Source organism: Terrapene carolina, unplaced genomic scaffold, assembly GCF_002925995.2.
Source record: "Terrapene carolina triunguis isolate 2854851 unplaced genomic scaffold, T_m_triunguis-2.0 Scaffold233, whole genome shotgun sequence".
In the NCBI taxonomy this organism is placed as follows: Eukaryota; Metazoa; Chordata; order Testudines; family Emydidae; genus Terrapene; species Terrapene triunguis.
In genome coordinates, this window is record NW_020664584.1 from 8,992,946 (window position 1) to 9,015,431 (window position 22,486).

The following is a 22,486-nucleotide window of genomic DNA, read 5'->3' on the forward strand; positions in this document are numbered from 1 at the left end:
TCCCTTCAGCGGGCTCTGCCCACCAGTCCCAGGAATTAAATAGGCTGGCACCTTTCACCAGCACTAAATTCATGTGGAAAGTAAAGAGGAGAAGGGATGTCCTCTGAAGTGAGGGCTGAGGTCTCAGCATTCTTCTGGTGTCCTCTGTATGTACCACCTGCACTGCGCCGGAGCTGAGTATGGCCCGGTCTAGAGTAAAAGTTAGGTCGACCCAGGTACCTCGCTCAGGGGTGTGAAAAATCCACCCCTCTGAGTGATGTAGTTAGGCCGACCTAATCCCCATGTAGACAGCGCTAGGTCGACAGAGAATTCTCGGGGAAGCGGATTAGCTATGCGGACAGAAGCGTAGTTAGTGTCTACACCGAAGCGCTACAGCTGTCTAAGCCCTTAGACACGGACTAAATTAAATGAGCAGTGGGCATGAGGGGATAGAGGCTGGGAACATGGCTTCTAGTGGGCATGTCTCAACAGTACGTGCCAACAGCAGCTCTTTGCAATTAAGCTGTTTTCAGCCCCACTCCTCTCCCTTCCCATCAGCGAGATGGTAGCTCTGCTGCTCCCCATTAAAAACGCATTGGAGAGGGAGTTTCCGGTGGAATTAGAGAAACCATGTAACTCCAAAGGCCGTGTCTGGGTGAACCTCAGGAGAGCCTGAATCAGCCACCTAATCCCCATTATTTCAAACATGCCATTATTAGGGTGAATGAACCCAGATCCGGTGTGACACGTGGCTGCTCCAATGGTTTACCACTGAAATCTCTCCAGCATCCAGATTCACAGGCCAACTATATCGCTAACAAAAAATAAATAAAAATACAACCACCTCCACCCTCCGGGTTGTAGATTCATGACTCTACTCGATTCTTTCATCCTTGAATAGTAAGAGTCTAGATCTATTGAGCCCCACTGCTTTGGTGCTTCTCCTGGGCCATGCTTCCTATCAAGCAAAGAAAACCCGCCAATGAGGCCACAGCTGAATTGTATCTAGATCCGAGTTTACATTTACCCTATTAAAATGTGCATTGTTTGCTCCCACCCAGTTTACCAAGCGATCTCCTGTCCTCGTCGCTGTTTACCTTTCCCCCAATTTTTGTGTCATCGGCAGACTTTCTCAGCGATGACATCTCTGCTCTGATCAGTCAGTCATTCTTGGGGAGTTTCTGCTCCCTCTCTTTCCCAGGCTGCAGGTTATAGTCTAGTTAATGATCCACCATAGGCAGGTGCTGTAAGCAGCTCAGTGTAGTGTGTAAAGTCCGACAGGCGACGGGTCTGATTCGTCTCTCCGTCATACTGGAGTAAATCTGAAGTAACCGCGGGAGGCAGGGGAGTCACGCCAACTGGTGTGAGAGCAGAATGTCTCCCCTAGACTGTGTGCTCAGAATTCCTAAGGCCTTTGATCATTCTGTCGGTATCGCTCTTTCAGAACTTCATTGTTCCCAGCTAACTAATGAGCTCTCGCCGTCTGTTCGTCCTCTCAGTGGCCCGTCCAACCCTGCCAACAACTGACCCATGAAGGCGGTGCTTTACTGGTTGGCACTGTGTGCCCACACTGGCAGTATGCTGGAGCTTATGCCAGGATAGGCAGGGTGCCCTCACTGCTCCTCTACTGGGGGCTGTCCCAGTTCAGGGTTACTGCACCTGAATTCCCCCACCGTGATCCCTCGAGGGCACCCACTTGAGGTTTCTGGCTCCCAGCCGTCACCTCTCTTGGGTGGAGAGCTGCCTTCCCCCCTCGTGACTGGGGTTTAAGGCTGCCCAGCTCCCTGCCTTTCACTGTGATATCCACAGCAAGGCAGTCTGCCTAGAGGCCAGCACCTGCGTGTTGCTTTCTCTCCAGGCAGAGTGTATCGCTCGCAGTTACAAGGGACCACTCAGCTCTTTATGAGCAAGCACCTTTATCCATACGGTAAAAGCCTCACAGAGAAAACAGATACAGAGCACTAAAAGATCCCATATGCATCAGTGTTATGGACAGGGCCGGCTCTAGGCACCAGCAAAACAAGCTGGTGCTTGGGGCGGCACATTTTTAGGGGCGGCATGGCCGGCGCCAGAATGCCGCCCCTAAAAATGTGCCCCGGCCGCCCTAACTCACCTCCGCTGCCGCTCGCGCGCCGCTACTCGCCCTCCCTCCCAGGCTTGAGAGCCTGGGAGGGAGGGGGAGAAGCGGCGCCCGCGCCGTGGCCACTCGGGGTCTCCCCCTCCCTCCCAGGCTCTCAAATCTGGGAGGGAGGGGGAGATCCCGAGCGGCCGCTGCTCCCCCTCCCTCCCTCCCAGGCTTGAGAGCCTGGGGGGAGGAGGCAGGGCTGGGGATTTGGGGAAGGGGCGGAGTTGAGGCAGGGCCGGGGGTGGGGGTAATTAAAAAACGGGGGGGGAGGCGGCCAAAATTGTTTTTGCTTTGGGCGGCAAAAATCCTAGAGCCGGCCCTGGTTATGGAGCCCTCATAGGCCACGTCTTTCCAGCCCTTCTGCAAGGTTTGGGACCCGCTTGGAGAGAAGGTCCTGTCCGTTTGCTGGATCGGAAAAAAGGCTGGATTCAAACTGACTCAGAACCTTCTTTCTCAGTCTTCAAATGGACAGGCCTTCTGTACAGCCTTCAAACCTCCCGGTCAGAAGGGAGTCAACAAGGGTCCTTGCTCAGAGACAGCTGATGGCTGGAGACCTGAGACCTGACTGGGTCCTCCTGAAGTGGGCACCTGGGGTGAGGGGGAGGATACAGGTGCAGTTACCCTGAAAGAGTGACACGGTATTTTTATGTGTTCGCCCTCAGATCTCTATTGCTGGGACTGGAGACAGAGTTTCAGGCACCAAGGAAGGACTTTGGAGAAAAGTCTTGTTTCAGCTCTGCAGGAAGGCAGTGCCCAGAGGAGCTGATATCTGGGGGTGAAGGTTATAGGAGCTTCAGGACACAGAGAGAGCATCGGGAATTGGGGGGTGGTGTTTGCTCCTCACATGAAGCAGGGAGCAGACAGGGATAATGATGTTAAGGGAGTTGTGAGAACATAAGAATGGCCATACTGTGTTAGACCAAAGGTCCATTTAGCCCAGTATCCTGTCTTCCGACAGTGGCCAATGCCAGGTGCCCCAGAGGGAATGAACAGAACAGGTAATCATCAAGTGATCCATCCCCTGTCGCCCATTCCCAGACTCTGGCAAAAGGTGGGGCTGAGGCTAGGTGGGAAGGTGATCCCAGAACTCCTCTCCTGCGGAGTTCAACCTGAAGAGTTACTGATCAGAAAACCTATTGTATCATCCGAAGAGCAGAGCTGTTCTTTGGGAGCGTTATTAATGTCGCTATTGCCTATTGTCATATAGTTTGTCTTCTTGCCCTAAAAGCCCCGATACCCTCCTGTTATTGTCCTTGAGTTTGCATAAAAGTCATTCTTTGCACCTCTGTAGCGCCTTCCAGTCTAGGTTCTCCAAGCCCATTGCAAACATGACTGAATGAAGTCTCACAGTATTATTCTCCCCGTTTTGGGGATGGGGAAGCAGAGACATCGAGAGGTGAAGTGACTTGTCCAAGGTCACGCAGCAAGTCAGTGGCAGGAAGGGTACCGTAGAACAAGTATGCGGAGTCCTAGTTCACCGCTGTAACCACTAGACACGCATGCCCAATGAGCAGCTCAGCATTCCACCTGGCTTTGGGGGAGAGGGGGGTGGTGTTTGATGCTATTAACCACGGTGACTTCTTTTGACATGATTATAATGTGCCAGCCCATGGAAATCCCTTAGCTTTTTGAAATAGCCCCCCTGATCTATTCCACTTGCTGAATGTGCAACCCTCCTGCCCAATTTCTTGCCCTCCCAGCTAACATCCTTTCCCAGTGAAAGCGAATACAGATGTACTGCTTTGCATCCACAAGCTGTTCTTCCTGCGTCTCAGCCAGGCCAGTCAATCGGAGGGTTTGAGAGGCTCGGCTAGGCCATACTTGGAACAATCTTGGCTGGCGTCCCAGTGCCTTTGAACTGCCTGTTGGCTGGTGGTCTGAGAACAGCTTGCGTAGGCGAGAACATTAATCAAACATATTGGGAATGAGTGTCAGCAATAGCTGAGTTACCGGCGTGCCAGACGCCGGCCCCACTTCCTCAGTGTTCTCCTTCTCAGCCTAGCTTTGAACCGGTTCAGCGGCTCCAGGATCACAGAGGCGGTGAAGGAAAGTTTGCGAGTCCTGTCTCCTGGTGAAGCAGGGCTGCATCTTGGTTTGAAATAGCTTCCACTCGGCTTGTATCATGTTTCTCCCCCTACCCCCAAGGCTGCAGAAGCCCAGCGCGTCTCCTCCAATGTCACAGGCATCACAGCGTCCTGCCGCACAGACAGCAGTTGGGAACGTGCACACACACGGCACACACACAGTGCTGAGACGCACACACAGGTGTCAAACCGGCATGCTGCACGCACACCATACCCAGACACAGGCACACCCCGGCTAACACACAAAGGTGCTACTTACATGGGCTGCCGGCAAGAGACAGGCGAGCCCCTTTTGGCTAAGGTCTGGCCACTCGACTGTCATGGCTTTGAAATGCTTCTTGTGTGGGAGCAGCAGGCGGCCTAGGAGAGACTGGGAGATCGGGGCAAGGAAAGGAATTCAAATGGGAAAAATAAACCCAGCTGACGCCTGCTTGTGCCAGCTGAGCTGCCTAGAGCAGACTGCCCTAGGGCTGTTTAAAAAGTGAATCTTACAGGGGAAAAGTTTGTGAACAGGTTCAGTAGCTAACTCACCTCCTCTGCATACTCCAACTGTGCACAGAGATGCACTGCAGCCAGGGTGGGAGCTAACTCCCATGGGCTTTGGAGCAGCAAGAGACACTGCAGAAACGTGCCCCTGTGCTGAATGGTTTGTGATTTTCTCCCACGATGGCCATGACACTGATGCTGGCAGAATTGGGAGAACTAGTGAGCACAGGCTGCTGGGTCTTCTCCCCTGGGACACCCCGACCTGATCCGAGCAGCATTAGGCAATGCCTGCAACCAGTCACCAACATTACCCATTGGAGATACAAGGATGAGCAGATTTCCTTGGACACGCAGCTCCAGAGCATTACACATGGACCATTGCACACGCATTACAGCAGGGGACACGCGAGGCATCCTACATGCCACACGTGGCTTTGTTTGTCCTGCCCTCTGTGATGTGGTTGCTCATCCTTGACTTAACTTGACTTTAGCAAAGCTTTTGATACTGACTGTCTCCCACGGTATTCTTCCCAGCAAGTAAAAAAAGTATGGATTGGATGAATGGACTATAAGGTGGATAGAAAGCTGACTAGATCATTGGGCTCAACAGGTAGTAATCAACAGCTCAATGTCTAGTTGGCAGCCGGTATCAAGCAGAGTGCCCCAGGGGTCCGTCCTGGGGCTGGTTTTCTTCAACATCTTCATTAATGATCTGGATGATGGGATGGATTGCACCCTCAGCAAGTTCACGGATGACACTAAGCTGGGGGGAGAGATAGATATGTTGGAGGGTAGGGATAGGGTCCAGAGTGACCTAGAGAAATTGGAGGATTGGGCCAAAAGAAATCTGACGAGGTTCAACAAGGACAGTGCAGAGTCCTGCACTTAGGATGGAAGAATCCCATGCACTGCTACAGGCTGGGGACCGATTGGGTAAGCGGTAGTTCTGCAGAAAAGGACCTGGGGATTACAGTGGATGAGAAGCTGGATATGAGTCAACAGGGTGCCCTTGTTGCCAAGAAGGCTAATGGCATATTGGGCTGCATTAGTGGGAACATAGCCAGCATATTGAGAAAAGTGATTATTCCCCTCTATTCTGCACCGGTGAGGCCACATCTGGAGTATTGCGTCCAGTTTGGGCCCCCCACTACAGAAAGGATGTGGACAAATTGGAGAGAGTCCAGTGGAGGGCAACAAAATGATTAGGGGGCTGGGGCACAGGACATATGAGGAGAGGCTGAGGGAACTGGGCTTATTTAGTCTGCAGAAGAGAAGAGTGAGGGGGGATTTGATAGCAGCCTTCAACTACCTGAAGGGGGATTCCAAAGAGGATGGAGCTCGGCTGTTCTCAGTGGTGGCAGATGACAGAACAAGGAGCAATGGTCTCAAGTTGCAGTGCGGGAGGTCTAGGTTGGATATTAGGAAAAATGATTTCAATAGGAGGGTGGTGAAGCACTGGAATGGGTTACCTAGGGAAGTGGTGGAATCTCTGTCCTGAGAGGCTTTTAAGGCCTGGCCTGACAAAGCCCTGGCTGGGATGATTTAGTTGGGGTTGGTCCAGCTTTGAGCAGGGGATTGGACTAGATGACCTCCTGAGTTCTCTGCCAACCCTAATCTTCAATGATTCTATGCTGCTGGTTCTTTAAGGAGGAAATAAGGCAATATGAAAAAACTCCAAACAAATGATAACTTTCCCTCCCCGGTGAAACCCATCCTGGGTCTCTAGGGCTGCCTGTCCCGAAGCAGTTCCAGATTCACGACCCATTCCCTGGACGCGTATAATCCCTCTGAAAGGACATTCGGGATTTGCTTGGATAGGTGAGGCATATGCTGCCCTGCTCTGATGGTCAGATGGGGCCAAGCGCAGGGCTCGGGATTCTTCCCTAAGCCAAAGAAAACACAGTTTGTTTCTTCGGGTGTGTGGGGAGGAGGGAGGTCAGGGGAAGGAAAGAATGAAACACGCCAGCAGCCACAGCATGTGTTTCACTGCACGAGCATTGTGAGCGGTATTGTTATAGCCGTGGGTATTACTGTAGCTCCTAGGCGACCTAGTCACAGGTCAGGGCCTCATTGTGCTATTCTTCTAACATAAAGAGGCACATTAGCTATCTGTGTGTCTGTCTGTCCAATCAATAGCCAGAGCCCGCTGGTGGCAGAAGCTAACGACACCTCCCTCCTCCCCACATGGACAAAAGGGAGCGCACATACTGCTGGGAAGGGTTAGCTCTGTCCCCAGGAGCCCGGACTGATGGGGGCAGACTGAGGTGGCTGGGGATCAGCCCCATCACTGGACTCCTGCTGCCAGCCAGCCTCCTCATTGAAGGGGGGGACTGTCACTCCATATGTGACCTCTCAGTCCTCATCCACAAAGGAAACCTGCCCAGTACCTTCGACCGAGGAGCCTGGGAGTTTAAAATCATGGACCCCAAACCCATGGACTCAGCAGAGATGCTGGTTTTATGTCTCATTACACCACCGTGTAACCTGCTAACTCTCCTTTATCCTGGGACTGCAGAGGTGTTCATCGGCCACTTCATTTGGAATGGTTTCTGGTAATGTGGTCATGTGCTGGGGATGTGCATTGCGTTTGCTTTGGTGCTGAACCAGCAGCTGGGACAACAGAGGCCGAGTGTGATCACAGAGGCCAACCCCCTTCATTACAAAGGGGCCTTTGTCAGTGGGTGGCTGTGGGGCAGGGTGTGGCTGATGGGATTGCAAGGCCCGGGGGGCTCTGAGTGCCTGGGTACATTGTGTTCTGCCGCCCCGCAGCTGTGCAGGTTCTGAGGCAGCTGTGCAGGCTGCTTGGTTCTGCGCAGTGCAGGTGCTGGGGAAGCCCTGGAGGGGGGCAGTGAAGGGAAGTGCACTGAATTGGGAGGGATTTGTTCCATTGGCCCCTGTGTGTCTCTCTGCGTTCCAGTGAAATACATGAAGGAGATCTCGCCGTATTTCAAGAACTCCTCGTCTGGGGCGACCGTCAGCTGGGACCCCTCGCCGGCTGTCTCTCTTCAGAAGCAAGCCTCACCCATCCTCTCCCTGCGAGACCTCAAGGAAGGGAAGAACATGCCCCTGAAAATGTGCTACGTGTCAAGGAAATGTCTCCCCAGTGACCCAGAGAACAGGTAACCCAGCCCGCGCCCCCATTCACAGCACGACCCCGCAGGCCCCCCGGTGCTCTCTGCCCAGGGGACTGTGTCCCACTCGAACCCATGGCAGGGGACTGCCCCTGGCTGGAGTAGGGATTGGCAGACTTGGCCCTTGTTTAGACGGTCTCTCAGGAATAGCTAGGGAGGAGCTGGGGGAGTGGACAGATCATCCCCCCACACACACACACTTGATGACTGCAGATCTTCAGCTGTTCTCCTGGCAGCCCAACATGGGCCAGTGTGGCCAGGCTGCATGTGCAGTTCCCAGTGAATCCTGTCCCTTGCCATGCGGGGCCCATACAGCCAGTGTTTCTGGCCTCTGGCCTCACCCAGCACTTCAATGTGCTGTGCTTGACAGCCGCCCTGGCACACAGCGGGCGAGGATCCCACTGAAGTCACTGTCAATCCAGAGTCACTCCTGTGAAGTCAATGGAGCCAGGCTGGTGTGATCCGATCTGAGGGAGATCCCAGGGATTGCACTCGAGCGGGACAGTGCCCTTGGTCCTTGGTTTGTCGTGGACGGAGACCCAAGTGTTGCTGTGCTCTAGGCTCTATCTTTTCATTTCTAAAATGCAACCACCATGGCCGCATGCGGCCACCAGGGGATTTTTCTGTGGCCACGACATCTGGGCAGAGATGTGGGGGAGGGGCAAAGCAGTTGCCCCTCCCTGCAGAGTCTCCCTGTTGCTCCTGGATGTGCTGCCTTGGTGTTGCTGGTGCCACCAGCAGGGGATCAGCACCATGTACCGGGCAGCCTCCTGGAGGCTCCAGGCAGCGCCTCTGCAGACTTGCGGAACCCGTGTGTGTGCTTGCTGGGGGAGGAACCTTCAACTCCGCAGGCAGCTGGTGAGTTCCCAACTCACCTTCCTGGGGGCTGAGAGGCTCTGGGGACAGGCTTCAGGCTCCAGCTTGCTGGGGCTCCAGGAGTGGGCTTTGGGCTTCAGCGCCCCTCCCTCCCTGGCTTCAGCCCCGGGGCTCTGGGCTTCAGCCTCCCCACTCCCACCCCACCTTGGCTCTAGCCACAGGGCTCCATTGGCGGGCTCTGGGCCTCAGCCTGAGGGGGTGAGGCTCCCACTTAGAAAAATGGTCAGAGTGGACTCCAGCAAGAGTTGGTGGCCGTACTCTGATGCCACCAAACAATTTGTTACGAGAACCCCTAGCAGATGCTTTTCTGTCTGCCTGGCTAATGGGCAGAGACCGGCGTGTGTAGGTCTGGGGTCTCTCTGGGTAATGCCTGAGAGGGGACACCCTTACACAGGATACAGTCCAGGAGAATGAATGTGCTGGTGCCATTACACTGCACACAAATGCACAGCAGAAGGAATGTCATTAGCATGGGCAAGCCAAGGGTATTGTGGCCCTGCATCTGCTGGGCTTGTTCCAGACTGCAAAGAAAAATCAAAGAGAACTAATAAACTGTCCCAACCCCCTTGGAGCACCCCGCCTGCCCAGTGCCATGGGGCTCACAGGAACCCTGGGCTCCCACTAGCGAGCAGGTGGCCCAGTGGTTGAGCTGGTGGCCTGGTACTTGGTAGACCAAGGTTCAGTGCCAGCCTCTGCCACAGACTCCTCGGGTAAATCCCAGTCACGTGTGCCTCAGTTCCTGCCTGACCGTGAGGTGCTCTGGTGATGGGGCTCTGCAGGTACGTGGGACAGACAGTCTACAACTCAGGGACCTTTCACACTGCGCTTTAGCTTCAAACCGCTGCTGTTGCCCTAACTGTTGAGTTCTTGGATATTAGTGATGGGCTGGGTAGGAAGCAGCCGGAGCCGTCACTTCCCGATGGCTGGGGGTGAGGCTGGCGCTGAGGAGAAGAGCTGCCTGTTGGGAGTGTCCCGCTCATGTTAGCCCATCTGGCCCAGCCGAGTGCTAGGAGCAAGGCTTGAGTCGCTGGGCTGGGCTGGGCTGGTTACTCCCAGGGGTTTATTCCTGCTGGACAAGGAGCCAGTGGGAATGCAGAAGAAAATTCAGCATTTTTGCCCTTTTATTGATCAACATTTTCATCAAATCTGACCCAATTGTCTCCCTGCCCTGCCCTGGCTGAGCAGCCTGACCCAGCCCTGTCAGCTGGGGCCGTTGCCAGCGGGGTCCTTCCCCTGTGTTACGCAGGGGAGTGATTGGTCACGTCAGCCATGGCATGTCGAGTCTCCTCTCTGATTGGCTTAGTGAGCAGAAAAACAACCCCGAGCAATGAGCCCTTTCGGGCTCACGCTCCTGGGCGGTGTCTCAGCACCCAGCATCATCCCCAGCGCGTGGCAAAGAACGTGGCTTCTGAATTCACTTGCCGTCTGAGCGAATACAGTCCATGGTAACGGCAGTCCCTTTTGGCTGGGAACGTGGCTCTGGGGGGATTCCTAGGCCTGTGTCTGGTACAGGTTTAGACTGATTGCCCCTGTGCGCTGCGCTGCTGCCTGATGCTGAAGGCGTGTGGGCAGCAGTAGAATGGGGTGGCTGACTGGTCTGCAGTTTGCATGTATTCCTGCCATCAGTGCAGCCCAGCGAGAGACGCCAGCACTTCAGGTAACTGCAAGGCAGAAGCTGAAGCCCTGGACTCTGCCGGGAAAACGTGAACTGGAGCAAGCCCAGTTGCCTCCTGCTGCACCAGCTACCTGTGCTCCATCCCGCTGCGCGGATCCTGGCCACAAACCAGCCCTGCTGGGGGCTTCTTCTTCACAGGTACCTGGAAGTCTGTTCGGCGGATGGGCGGATTCCCCTCTTCCTGAGAGCGAAAGACGAAGTGACTGCCCAGTCCTGGTTCAACGCCATTCACACCAACGTCAACGCCCTGGTGCCCAGAGTCAAAGAGGAGCTGAGAGCCCTGCTGGCGGCCGCCGGTGTTGCAGGGAGCAAAGAGATCAAGCACGTCGGCTGGCTCACTGAGCAGGTAGCCTGGCCTTTCGGGTGTGTACGGTCCTTTGGTGCCGAATTGTACTGCTGATAAGAGATTGCACATGCTTCGCCTCACAGCTCTGGCCAGGCAGCTCAGCCCTTGTCACTAGCACCCTCTGTGCTTCCCACTGTTCTCCCACAGCTCTGCCAGTGAACCGCAGACCTGACCTGCAGCTCCCTCCCCTGTTATTCCAGCCCCGGGCCCCTCACAACTCTGGGGATGCCCTTCACTCCCATCCTGCAGCCCCCTGTTATTCCAGCCCCAGTCCCCTCTCAGCTCTACCGATGCCTCTCACTCCCAACCCACAGCCCCCTGCTATACCAGCCCTGAGCTCCTGCACAGCTCTGCCAATGACCCTCACTCCCAACCCGCAGCTCCCTCCTATTCTAGTCCCAGGCCCCTCACTGCTCTGCTAATGTCCCTCATTCCCGACCCACAGCCCCCTGCTAGTCCAGTCCCAGGCCTCTCACAGCCCTGCCAATGCCCCTCACTCCTGACCTGCCATCCTGGTATTGCAGTACTGTCCTGTTACTCCAGTACAGGGTCCTCAACAATGCTCTGCTGATGCACCCAGTCCTGGCTTGCCACATGCCCTGTTATTCCACTCCTAGGGCACTGCACAGGTAGTCAGGTGCATTTGGGGATTGTGGCTGCTTTCCTCGAAGCATCTTGTCAGTGCGGGAGACAAGGCTTGTGCCAGCCAGTGCCACTGACTTCAGTGGTATTGGATGGCAGGAAGGATCATGCCCAGTGGCAGGCTCCGTGCGTCAGTGGTGTGATCTGGGGTGGCCGTCTGCAGGATATTGGACTAGCAGGACATGCTCAAAGGCACTAAGCCAGAGGGGCTGGTTTGTGATGTCAGGGGGTCTGGCAGGATGGAGGTTAGGCAGGAGGTGAGTATCAGAGTAGAGGCACTAATGGCCTGTTCTGGAATGGCACCTCCTACAGCTCTGCTATGCCGAGGGGCTCAGTTCACTGCATACAGATTGTGGTTCTCTCCAGAGTGGTCCAGGATGAGGAGCTGCGGGGGGCCAGGGTGGGAACAGCATTGCCTAGCACAGGGCTGGGAGCCCGAACTCCTGGGTTCTCTTTCTGGCTGTGCCACAGAGTCACCATGTAGTCCTGGGCAACTCTGCACTTCAGTTTTGAGACCGGAAAGGTGAGTGGAGGGCCTGACTCTGATCTCAGTTACACTGGGGGGAGGCAGGCATCACTCCTGCATCCAGCACATATCCCAGGCTCTGCAGAGTGAGCCACAGAGCGCTTCCCCCTTGCAGCAGGTAAGTGATTGGCCTCGTTTGGCAGGTGGGGGAAGCGAGAGTCGAGATGAAATGCCTTGTCCAAGGTCACAGGCGTCCTACCGCCCACCCCAGGGCTCGGTCCTCCAGGCCACGCTGCCTCTTGCAGGCCCCGTGCTGCCCTGGAAAGCTGCCCTCCGTAAGGTCAGACCGGCCTGTGCCACTCGGCGACACAGCGCTCTGCAAGCGCAAGGGGTTGTTATTCCCTGCTCTCTGGGAGTTGCGCCTCTGGCTGCTTTCAATCGGGGAGGGGCCGCGTAGCCCTCGTGCTGGCCGGGATCTGCTGAGTTTACACAGAATCTCGTTTTCTAACACAATGTTCATTGTTTGAACGCCTGGGCGGGGAGGCTGCTGAGCCGGAGTCTCGTCACCCCACTGGGTGCTTGCCCGAGGCCGGCGCAGGGAGGCTGGTGAGCCGGAGCCTCGTCACCCCACTGGGTGCTTGCCCGAGGCCAGCGTGGGGCGGGAGGGAGAGGAGGTGGTTCTCGTGCTGCTCCAGGAGTTTAATCTGAGCCCAGTCGTTCTGGGGCGTGAGGCAGGGGGGAGCCGGCTGGGTGCTCAGTGCAGGGGAGGGGGCGGAGGAGAGCCCTGTTGCAGCTGGATCCACTGCGAGGCCCAGTCCCCAGTGGAGGGGGCACATCTGCTGCAGGGCCAGTGGAGGGTGGCACCAGCAGACATCGTGCGGTGGCGTAAGTGAAAGGCGCGTGAGCTGGTGCCTCTCTGTCCGTGCCCTGGCAGATGGACGTGTTCACGTCACCAAGACCACTGCAGCCGTGGGCCCGACTGGGCCCCCAATAGGCGTCTCAGAGAGAGAGAGGCCAAGCAATGGCCAAGCCCTGGAGCCGGAGCAGGCCAACGCTGAGGTAGCTTGGCAGGAAAGCCCACGCTCTAGGCCTCCTGTGGGTCCGGAGAGAGTTTGGCTTCTCCGGGCTGCCAGTCCCCAGCCTAGCACGCACGACAGACCCCACCATCATGGCTGCGCTCCCTGCTTGGAGGGAGGTTTGCTGGGTTCCGGTTTGGTCTCGTGTTCCTTGCTTGGCTTATGCAGCGCGGCGGGATGGAGGCATGTGCTGAGCTCTCTCCTCATTGGCTCTGACACTTCCCTGCCCCTGTCCTGGCGCCGAGAAATGCCCTTTCCACTCACTTAGCACTAGCCACCAAGCCCTGGCCTGGGGCACTGTCCCTTCAGTGGGGCATTGTGGGAAACAGCCTGTCCCCTCATTCCTGCCCCCCCTCCCGGCACTCCTTGACCAGTGGGCTCCCTCCCTTCCATTCCCCTGTGCCCACTCTGTACAGCCTCGCCCCACTCACAACAGGGGTCCCTCTGGCCAGGGGGAGGGGAGCTCTCCTCTGAAGACGCCCTCTGCTCTGGGGCCCATTTAATCACATGCCCTCTGTTTTCCAGCTCCCCAGTGACGGGACGAAGAACATCCTCACCATCCTCACGGAGAAGGATCTTCTGTTCTACGGCAGCCTCCCACAGACCAGGGATGCCCTGAATAAGCCAACCCATAGCTACCCTCTCATCGCCACCAGGTGCCGTGAGCCAACTGGCTGCACTGCCTCACGCTGTAGTGCACTGGTGCAGGGAGCCGCCCTGCCTTAGCCAAGCAACGTGTGCTGGGACAAAGCCCCAGGCAGCCACCACCCAGCAAGCCCTTGCTTTTGTCTAGCACCTTTCATCACTAGATCTCTAAGTTCGGGCAGTGCTATTAGTCCCATTTTCCAGATGGGGAAACTGAGGCAGAAAGTGGGGCAGTGACTTGCCCAGGTCATGCAGCCGGCCAGTGGAAGAACCACCGCCTCTGCTCCTCACCTGGTCCATCACCGGAGCTATTTTGCCCCACATAGGTGACAGATTTGTCAGCAGTAAAGGGGTTGGTCGTCCCACCACAGCCAGTTAGGCCTGGAGTGGGGTTTGCAGTGTTCAGTGCTGGGAGGGGTGAGTTTGGGGACGGGCTGAGTGTGTTCATGGGGGCTTCAGGCATGGCCAGTGGGGCTGGCCATGGAGCCCTGGAGCCGTGATCCTTGGGTGCAGTGTCACGGATCAGTCTGAATGGCCACAATCTGTGGGACTGGCCAGGTCTTGCTTGAAGGTCCAGATTCAGACAAGGCCTGAACAGCAAAGCAAAGTGGAGCAGAGACCTGGGTTTGGGTCCGGTGTGAAACCAGCAAGGGGTGACTCAGGCTGTGGCCAGAAGTGGGCCATGCTAGAACTGGTTAGTGCCAATGAAGCAGAGTTAACTAGCGCCATTGTGAATCTAGGGGGACCTTCCCCAGATGTGTGTGCTGGGGGTAGGCGGTCAGATCCCCATAGTGTTTGGCATTGAGCTCATGTTTCTGGCAGCTGTGTGCAGGCTGGGGCAGCTGTCAGCGTCTGACACTTTGCTGGTGGCAGATCAGTTCCTCAGGAGTCGCTCGGAGCAGGATGGTGCAGCGTGACAGCCTGGATTACTAGCTGATCCCTTCTCCTACGCGAGAGAGCGCACCAGGGCTTAGGCCACGGTTTCTCAAACGGGTCGCCGCTTGTGTAGGGAAAGCCCCTGGCGGGCCGGGCCGGTGTGTTTACCTGCCCGGTCCGCAGGTCCGGCCGATTGCGGTTCCCACTGGCCGCGGATCGCTGCTCCAGGCCAATGGGAGCTACTGGAAGCGGCGCGGGCCAAGGGACTTACTGGCCGCTGCTTCCAGCAGCTCCCATTGGCCTGGAGCAGCGATCCGCGGCCAGTGGGAGCCACGATCGGCCGGACTTGCGGACCGGGCAGATAAACACACCGGCCCGGCCCGCCAGGGGCTTTCCCTACACAAGCGGCGACCCCTGTTTGAGAAACCCTGGCTTAGGCAGCTGGGAGACCAGGCAGCAAATGTCGCTGTCCCGCTTTGGGATCCCTGCATCCCCCCAGACCCCCTGGGATCTCCTCTCTCTCCCACCTGCGGAGGAGGGCTGGGAGCAGCTAGCGGGGCTCATTTGAGCACGACTCGAGACACTGCCCCCTCTGCAGGTGGTATCACTTCCCAGTCCCTCGCAGCCGGGAAGCCTCAGCTGGACCCCTGGGATAGGTCTCTGCGTAGCCTTCAGCCCACCAGCTGGCTCCACATTCCTCTGTGCAGCCGCATGGGGCATTCGCCAGCTAGGAGCCCGCATGCCTGCTCAGCAGCACCCACATGGCATTGCAGGGACATCTCTCCAGGGTTCCAGAGCCCAGTGGGCAACAAGATCCATGTGACTTGCAGCCAGCGCTCCAAAATCTGCCCTCACTCCCGGTGCAGTGGGTTTGCCCGACACCACTTTCCCAAGGTTATGCTGCTCCCTGCTGGCCAGTTTCCTAAGCAGGAATATTGGCCCAGATCCATTGATATCAGTGGAAGTTAGGAGCCTAAATACCTTTGAGGATCTGGGCCATTCTCCCTAGAGTAAAATGATGCAGCCTCTCAAACCCCAGAGTCAGCTCCCAGGATAACGGCTCCCTGCTAACGCGAGTCCTTCCCCGCCGATATGGTATCACCGAAATGAGCTAAAGCACAGAGCACGGCAAGGCCTCGGTAACGCTCTGCAGTCCGCTGTGTGTGGCGTCCCCTTTGTGCTGCCAGAATGAGTGAGAATCGTTTCTACCAGGAGCCGTGTTCTCCCTCCAGGGGCTGTTAGCCTAGGGAGCCACAAACAAATCTTCACTTCCTGCTAAAAACATTCCCAGCCTGGGCACTTGGGGGTGGAAGGCGAGGGGGACCAGAGCGACCCTGGGCTTGAGTGTCTCGGCGAGCGGCTGAGAAAAGAGAACAGAAAATCATTACTGGACCCCGAGGGAGAGGAGCAAAGTGTCTCCCCCCGAGTGACTGTGTAATGGGGGACTCAGGGCTTGGAACAGGGGATAGAACAAACCCAGCAGGTTTAGGAGCTGGAAAGGCTACGAGAGGGACAGCAGTGAGAAACGGTGCATCTTAGACCTCTTCCCCTGGTCTCCACTCAGTAACCCGACCTTGGCCGCATCTGCCTTTTTTTTAACTACAGTAACTCCTCACTTAACGTTGTAGTGATGTTCCTGAAAAATGCAACTTTAAATGAAACGATGTTAAGCAAATCTAATTTCCCCATAAGGATTAATGTAAATAGGGGGGGTTAGGTTCCAGGGAATTTTTTTTTTTGCCAGACAAAAGGCATTATGTACATTTTAAACAATTTTAAACAAGCAATTTAATACAGGTACCGACTTTGCCAGGGGTGGGGGGCTCAACTCTTGGTCCGACCACTCCACCCCTTCCCCCAAACCCCCACCCTTAACCCGACTCTTTCCGCCCCCTCCTTTACTCTGCACACCATGTCCTCGCTCCTCCCCTCCCCCCGCCTCTTGAATGCCGCAAACCAGCTGATTGCTGCGGGCAGGAGACAGGGGAGGGAGGGGGAAGGCGCCGGTCCGTCGGCGGCCGGGAGGCACTGGGTGTGTGTGTAGGGGAGCTGATAGGGGGGCTGCCAGCCCACCCTGATACAAGTTGTGCAATGCTGTCTTATACGGTGAGACTAGACCTGTCACTGTCCCCGTCTGTATCTAGTCAGGGTCACTCTCAGGCATTCGCACCACGGCTGCTGTTTGGGAACGCAGCCAGGGAATTAAGGTGGGCCAGGGTTTTGAAAGGGGACTAGTGATTTAACTGTCCAACTTTTGCCAAGTCAAAGGGGCCTGATTCTCAGAAACTGAACACGCCCCCTCGGCCAGTCACACCACTTGCATGTAAAAAAAATCAAAGCACGTCTCTGACATTTGTTAAAAGTGCTGCTCATTTTAAGGTTTGCGAGACCCTCGCTCTTTATTAGGGATTCTGCATCTGGGGCCTAAGCCATTGCTGAGGGTTGCCACTTGGCCATAAAGGTTCCTGGAATTTCAGTTCATGATTCCACATTTCTGAAATCCAGCCAGATGGAGTGACTGCGAGGGTGTCTGGGTGGGACAGAGGCAAGTGCCCCCCAGAGAGGAGTGCTCATGGGGTACCAGGGGCAGGGCCAGCTCCAGGGTTTTGGCTGCCCCAAGCAGCCAAAAAAAAAAAAAAAGCCCCGATCGTGATCTGCGGCGGCAATTCGGCGGGAGGTCCTTCGCTCCCAGCGGGAGTGAGGGACCGTCCGCCGAATTGCCGCTGATTAGCTGGACCTGCCGCCCCTCTCTGGAGCGGCCGCCCCAAGCACCTGCTTGCCAGGCTGGTGCCTGGAGCCGGCCCTGACCAGGGGCCCAGAGAAGTCAGTCCCTGTGTATCTCAGCAATACTCTAGCAACGGGGGCTGGTGTGGAGAGAGGGACGTACATGGTGCTGCAGTGGCCTCTGCTGGCAGATGTGTCATATTGCAGGGACAATGAAAATGGGTGGAATCTGGGACCATTTGAAAGGGGAGCCCCAAACCCGAGCAAGCATGGAGCGTGTGCTTGAAGGGCTCTGCTTGCGTAGAGTTACAGTGCCGGTGCCCCACTGCGTTCCGGGGAGACAGAGCCTGTGTGCACATCGCACGCCCCTGCGCTCTCTCCCAGCGGAGGGCAGCCGGGTATTGTTACAGACAAGTTTGCAGTGTGGAATAGAAGGGGCTGAAGGTTCCCCCCTTCCCCCAAGACATATTAGGCCTCACGCCTTTTGCAAACCCACTCGCATGTGAATCGTATTTCATTCCTTCACCGTATAAACCTCAGCCAACCCAGGTTGGTGCTGGATGGGACCAGGGTACGGAAACCCTGACACCAGCTCCAGCAGAGGCCAGCGGGACTGGAGCTCAGCTGCTGGGCTGGCAGTCAGGAAACCTGCATTTCCTCCCAGGCTCCGCCCCAGACACCCTGTCCCATCCCTTCTCAGAGGGCAATGGGAGGGGGTGTTCGTTGCCATGTGTGAAGTGCTTTGAGATCCTAGGTGGAAGGTGCTAGAGAAGGACAGGGCATCGTGAACTGTCATGAGCGAATCCAGGTTACATTTCAGATTCCACCCCGTGTGAAGCAGAGCAAGGAAACCACCAGCATGAAGGGTGGAAGAGCTCTGCCACCTTACCGAGAGTGTCTGTACTTCTGGCCCCCGTGAGCGCAGTGTCCGAGCACCTGCCAGTCAGTCACATGGGCCCCCCTCACATTTACCAATGGGGAATCAAGGCAGAGTGGCCAGATCCTAACTCCCCTGGGAATCCGTGGAAGTTAGGCACCTGAACACTTGTGAGGGTCTGGGCCAGAGGGATTAAGTGACTTGCCCAGGAAGCAGGTGGCAGAGAAGATCTCCTGCAGCTGAGGCTAGCGCTCTAACCACTAGGCCACACTTCCTGGACAGGTGGTGGTGCTCTCTCCATTGCACTAGTGGACAGTGGTGCTGGGGGTTCTTTGTACGACTGCGTTTCATGCTAACCAGTCTTCTGCTCACCTTCTGTAGGCTTGTGCACTCCGGCCCATCCAAGGGATCCCACCTCTACGACTCGGAACTCTCCTTCGCCTTGCGGACGGGAACCAAGAAGGGGGTGGAGACGCACCTGTTCAGCGTGGAGACACACCGGGACCTGGCCATGTGGACGCGGATGCTGGTGGACGGCTGTCACAGCGCGGCCGAGTTCACGCAGGAAGTCTCAGCGGGTCAGGAACTGGGGAGGCTGTGGGAGGCGAGTGTCAGGAGGAGGGAGGGAGGCAGAGACTTGCCTGCAAGGGTCAGGCAGTGGGGGGAGGGAGGCCAGACCCCCCAAAGGCAGCGCTCTGCCCGTTCTCACAGGGATCCTCACCTCGCCAGCTGCTGGGGCTCAGAGTGAGTCCGAGTGAGTAGCATGGGGCACTGGCCTCTCCCCCATTGGGAATTGCTGGTGTCGTGAATAGTGATATTCTGTGGGGTTAAGGGGGCGCCAAATACCATAGCACAAGGGGCATGGCCAGTGGGCAGTGGGCAGTGGTAAACATGGCAATGGGTACCTGGCAGGGGGCGAGTGGGGGGATCTGGAGGGAGGGACACAGAAGTGGGAGTAACACTCCTCAGGGAATGCCAAGGTCTGGTGCTATAACACAGGGAATATTCGACGGCCAGGCTGGGAAGAGCCTGCCAGCTACAGCTCAGGAGCTGGGCACCGTGCAGCGAGCACCCAGCCCTATGTGGGCATCCGTGGCGAACCACAGGGCAGCTTGCTGCCTGCCCTGCCCAGGTCTAATCAGAGACGTGCAGACAATTCCTCCAGGCCCCCTGGTCTCTGAGAGAATCAAGCGCAGGCAAGGCTGCCCCAGGCTGAATCCAGCCACAGCCCCACCCAAGTGGGATTTGCTGGGGGAAGAAGATGGGATGTGAAAGTGTCCAGCTGACAGGGTGGCAAAGCAGCACTCGGGACAGAGGCAAGAGAGAGCCCTGGGGAGGAGACTGGCTGGGGCAGGCACGTTTCAGAGTTGGCTTTGGCTGATGGAGTTGTAACTTTGCAACACATGGTGGGCCATGTCTGCCGCCTGGCTCCACGCAGGGCAATGGAGCTGTGCCACTCCCCACCAGCAGAGGCTCTCGGTTTCACCCCACACCTGGGGATCATCAGTGATATCAGCTTCACTTCGCTCTGAGCTTTGGGGGCAGTTTGCCCAGCTGGAAGCCAGTGGGGGCCGTTGTCCCATGTACCCTTCAGGGCCGCGTTTCACCTGGCTCTCACCACTGAGTGAGGTTCCAACCCCAGCTGCCCCAAGGTGCCCTGTAATGAGTAGCAGCTCCAGGCCCTGCACCCAGAGGGCTGCAGGAGCAGAGGAGACTTCAGGGGGAAAGGGAACACTGAACCTGGGTGATGCCATTCTGCCCTGGTCTCTTTCAGCCTGCACATGGAATGGGCGGGACTGCACCTTGTCCATCCACATCGACAAGGGCTTCACCATCTTCACCACAGAGCCTGGCATCAGCAGGACCATCCTGCTGCAGCAGCCCTTCGAGAAGCTGCAGATGTCCTCTGATGACGGGGCCAAGATGCTCTACCTGGACTTCGGCAGCGCAGAGGGAGAGATTGTGCGTTGGCTTGGTGCTTTGCTTGTTTGCTCAGATCGCCTGCTGCGTGCTCCCTCCGGGACCCCCAGGAGGAGGAGGGAGGGGTCGGCGGCGTGTGGGTCCTCTGACAAGGGGTCATGGGAATGTGGCTCCATCTCAGAGGGCAGGCACTGCTCAGGCAATGGGCAATGCAGGATCCTTGCACCCTTTGAAGAAAAGATAAACCAAGCTGGTAGCTTTCAGGGCTGTCAATACCTCCACCAGGCACGGAGTGCAGCGTGGGGAGTAGGTACTGGGTGGGCTCAGGGACAGAGGGATGGGTGGTCAGACCCGTATTATGTCTAGAAAGAGATGAAAAGAACGAGGAATGGATCCTGGGCTGGAGTTTTGTTCCTTTAAAACGTTGCTCGGTGTGGGTTCTGATGGGGCCAGGTCCTGTCGGGCAGGGCAGCAGGTGAGGGCAGCATGCAGCTTAGAGGAGTGGTGCTGGGACAGCAAGCAGGCTGCTACCAGATATCCCCGCAGGCTTCAGCTCCCCATGCCTGGGTTCGTTGCTGTGAAACGAGGCAGGCGGTGTCATTTCCAGCCCCCTGGGTGTACACATGCGCACTCCAAGCGAGGTAGCGCACTGACCATGGTCATGTAGCCATGGCAGGCCAGGTTCACTAGCCTGAGCGTCATCCCATCGGAGACCCCATGCACGCACTCGGGGGGCTCCCCACCCTGCTGCTGCAGCTACACTCCAGCTCACCGAGACCTCGCTCCAGTGTGTCTGCCTCAGCTGGAAATCACACCTCCAGCGTAGATGTACCCACAATGATTTCAGACCCTTTCCTTCCACCCCACATTAATAGCCAATAGCAAGTGGCACCAGCCAGCCCTGTTCACAGTCTCACCCAGATGCTTCGATGGGTATGTCTACACTGGAATTAAAAACCTGCAGCCAGCCCAGGCCAGCTGACTCCTGCTCGTGGGGCTCGGGCTAAGGGGCTGTCTCACTGCGGTGTAGATGTCCGGGCTCGGGCTGGAGGCCAGGCTCTGTGAGGGTCCCAGGCTTGGCCTACGTCTACATCCCAGTTAAACAGCCCTGCAGCCCAAGCCCTGCGAGCAAGGGTCAGCTTGCATGGGCCGGCCGCGAGTTTTTAATTGCAGTGAGTCTGAGCTCTGCTCTCCCCTGGGAGACAGCGTCTGGGGAGGGTGGTGAAGCAGCTAAAGAGAAATCCCTGCTCCTGGGCTCTCGCCCCGCCCACGTGACTTCACGGCACATTTCACCCCCAGCCTCCACCTGCAAAGCGGAGGCTGAGAGGGCTGAGCAGAGCACTGACCATTGCAAATATTCCCCTTTATTACAGCAACTGGACCTTCACTCCTGCCCCAAAACCATCGTCTTCATTATCCACTCATTCCTATCCGCCAAAGTGACCCGGCTCGGGCTGCTGGCATAGGGATCCAGAGAGAGAATTCGAACCCCACCAGATCTATGCACTATGGCGATTCCCTCCTGGCCAACGCCAAACGAAAGCCATTCAGATAAGATGCAAATGACTGGGTAACACAGCCACAGCCAAGGAAAACCACTCAATGTCCAGGACACCTGACATAATCCCTGCCACTGCTGGGTCTGCCTCCTGCCAGCAACGAGACAGAAGGCTCTGCTCCTAGCCCGCTTGTAGTGGGCGTTCTCTGCAGCGTCGCTCAAGAGCTAACGACATTCCCACTTTGACAACAGCACTCGAAACAAGCTTGAAAAATACCCAGGCAAGACAAAACACCCCCCCAGATACACTGTCACTCTAGTGCCTTGTGAGATGATATTTTCTGTACAAAGAATCAGTTTGTATCAATGTTTTATATTTATATAGCTCGGTTCTAAAGGCTCCCCATATTTTAAACCCCCTTTATCATAAAAAGAAGCTGTAGATTAGATACTTAAACAAACATCTCTGTTCCCCAGAGGCCCATTTTGGAAACAACTGGTCTGGAGACCTGAGCCAACTTTGTATTCTTTTGACCGATGTGAACTAGAGAGTATGAAGTATATTTGCTGATTTATTCAACTCTGTAACTAGTTAGAAGAGCCATAATTTAAAACCCCTTTTTATTCATTAGATTTGGATGGTTATTTTTCTTTTGCTAACTCCCAGCCCCTTGATAATTTTATTTTTTTGGTTTAATTTTTTGCGGAGGAGGGGCTGTCAGGTAGGGAGCAGGAAAACAATTTGTTTTATGAACCAAAAGTTCATGCATGAAAATCTTTTTTTGCTTTGTGAAATAAACATCACAACAATGCCGGACGATATTTGTTTCCTGATTTACGTTGAGTAGTAGCAATTCTGTATTTCAAGTCACAAGTGGTCTGATGCTTTGATTTAATTTTGCCAAAGGATGATGTGAAAGGGAGCCAACAGGACTGAGAGGTTCTGACTGGAGAGGATCGAAACAATAGGAGAAAGTTCAGCACTAATGTCATTGACTTTTTTCAGACTTTGAAATTCTAGCAACGTTCATCGAAACTCAAAACATTTCAGCTGATAGGA

The 22,486-nt window shown here is 56.0% G+C and overlaps 1 protein-coding gene across 1 annotated transcript in view; it reads left to right on the forward strand.

Annotated features, from left to right (window-relative positions):
- The window catches only part of SNTA1 (syntrophin alpha 1), a 61,410-nt gene extending 39,164 nt beyond the window's left edge, over positions 1-22,246 (forward strand). Inside the window, exons 3-8 of the mRNA XM_024194569.3 lie at positions 7,592-7,793; positions 10,495-10,702; positions 13,412-13,542; positions 18,390-18,586; positions 19,783-19,970; positions 21,302-22,246. Of these exons, the coding sequence (XP_024050337.1) occupies positions 7,592-7,793; positions 10,495-10,702; positions 13,412-13,542; positions 18,390-18,586; positions 19,783-19,970; positions 21,302-21,394 (1,019 nt within the window). The 3' untranslated portion in view covers positions 21,395-22,246. The remainder of the gene's footprint in view (positions 1-7,591; positions 7,794-10,494; positions 10,703-13,411; positions 13,543-18,389; positions 18,587-19,782; positions 19,971-21,301) is intronic.
- Positions 22,247-22,486: the final 240 nt, after the last annotated feature.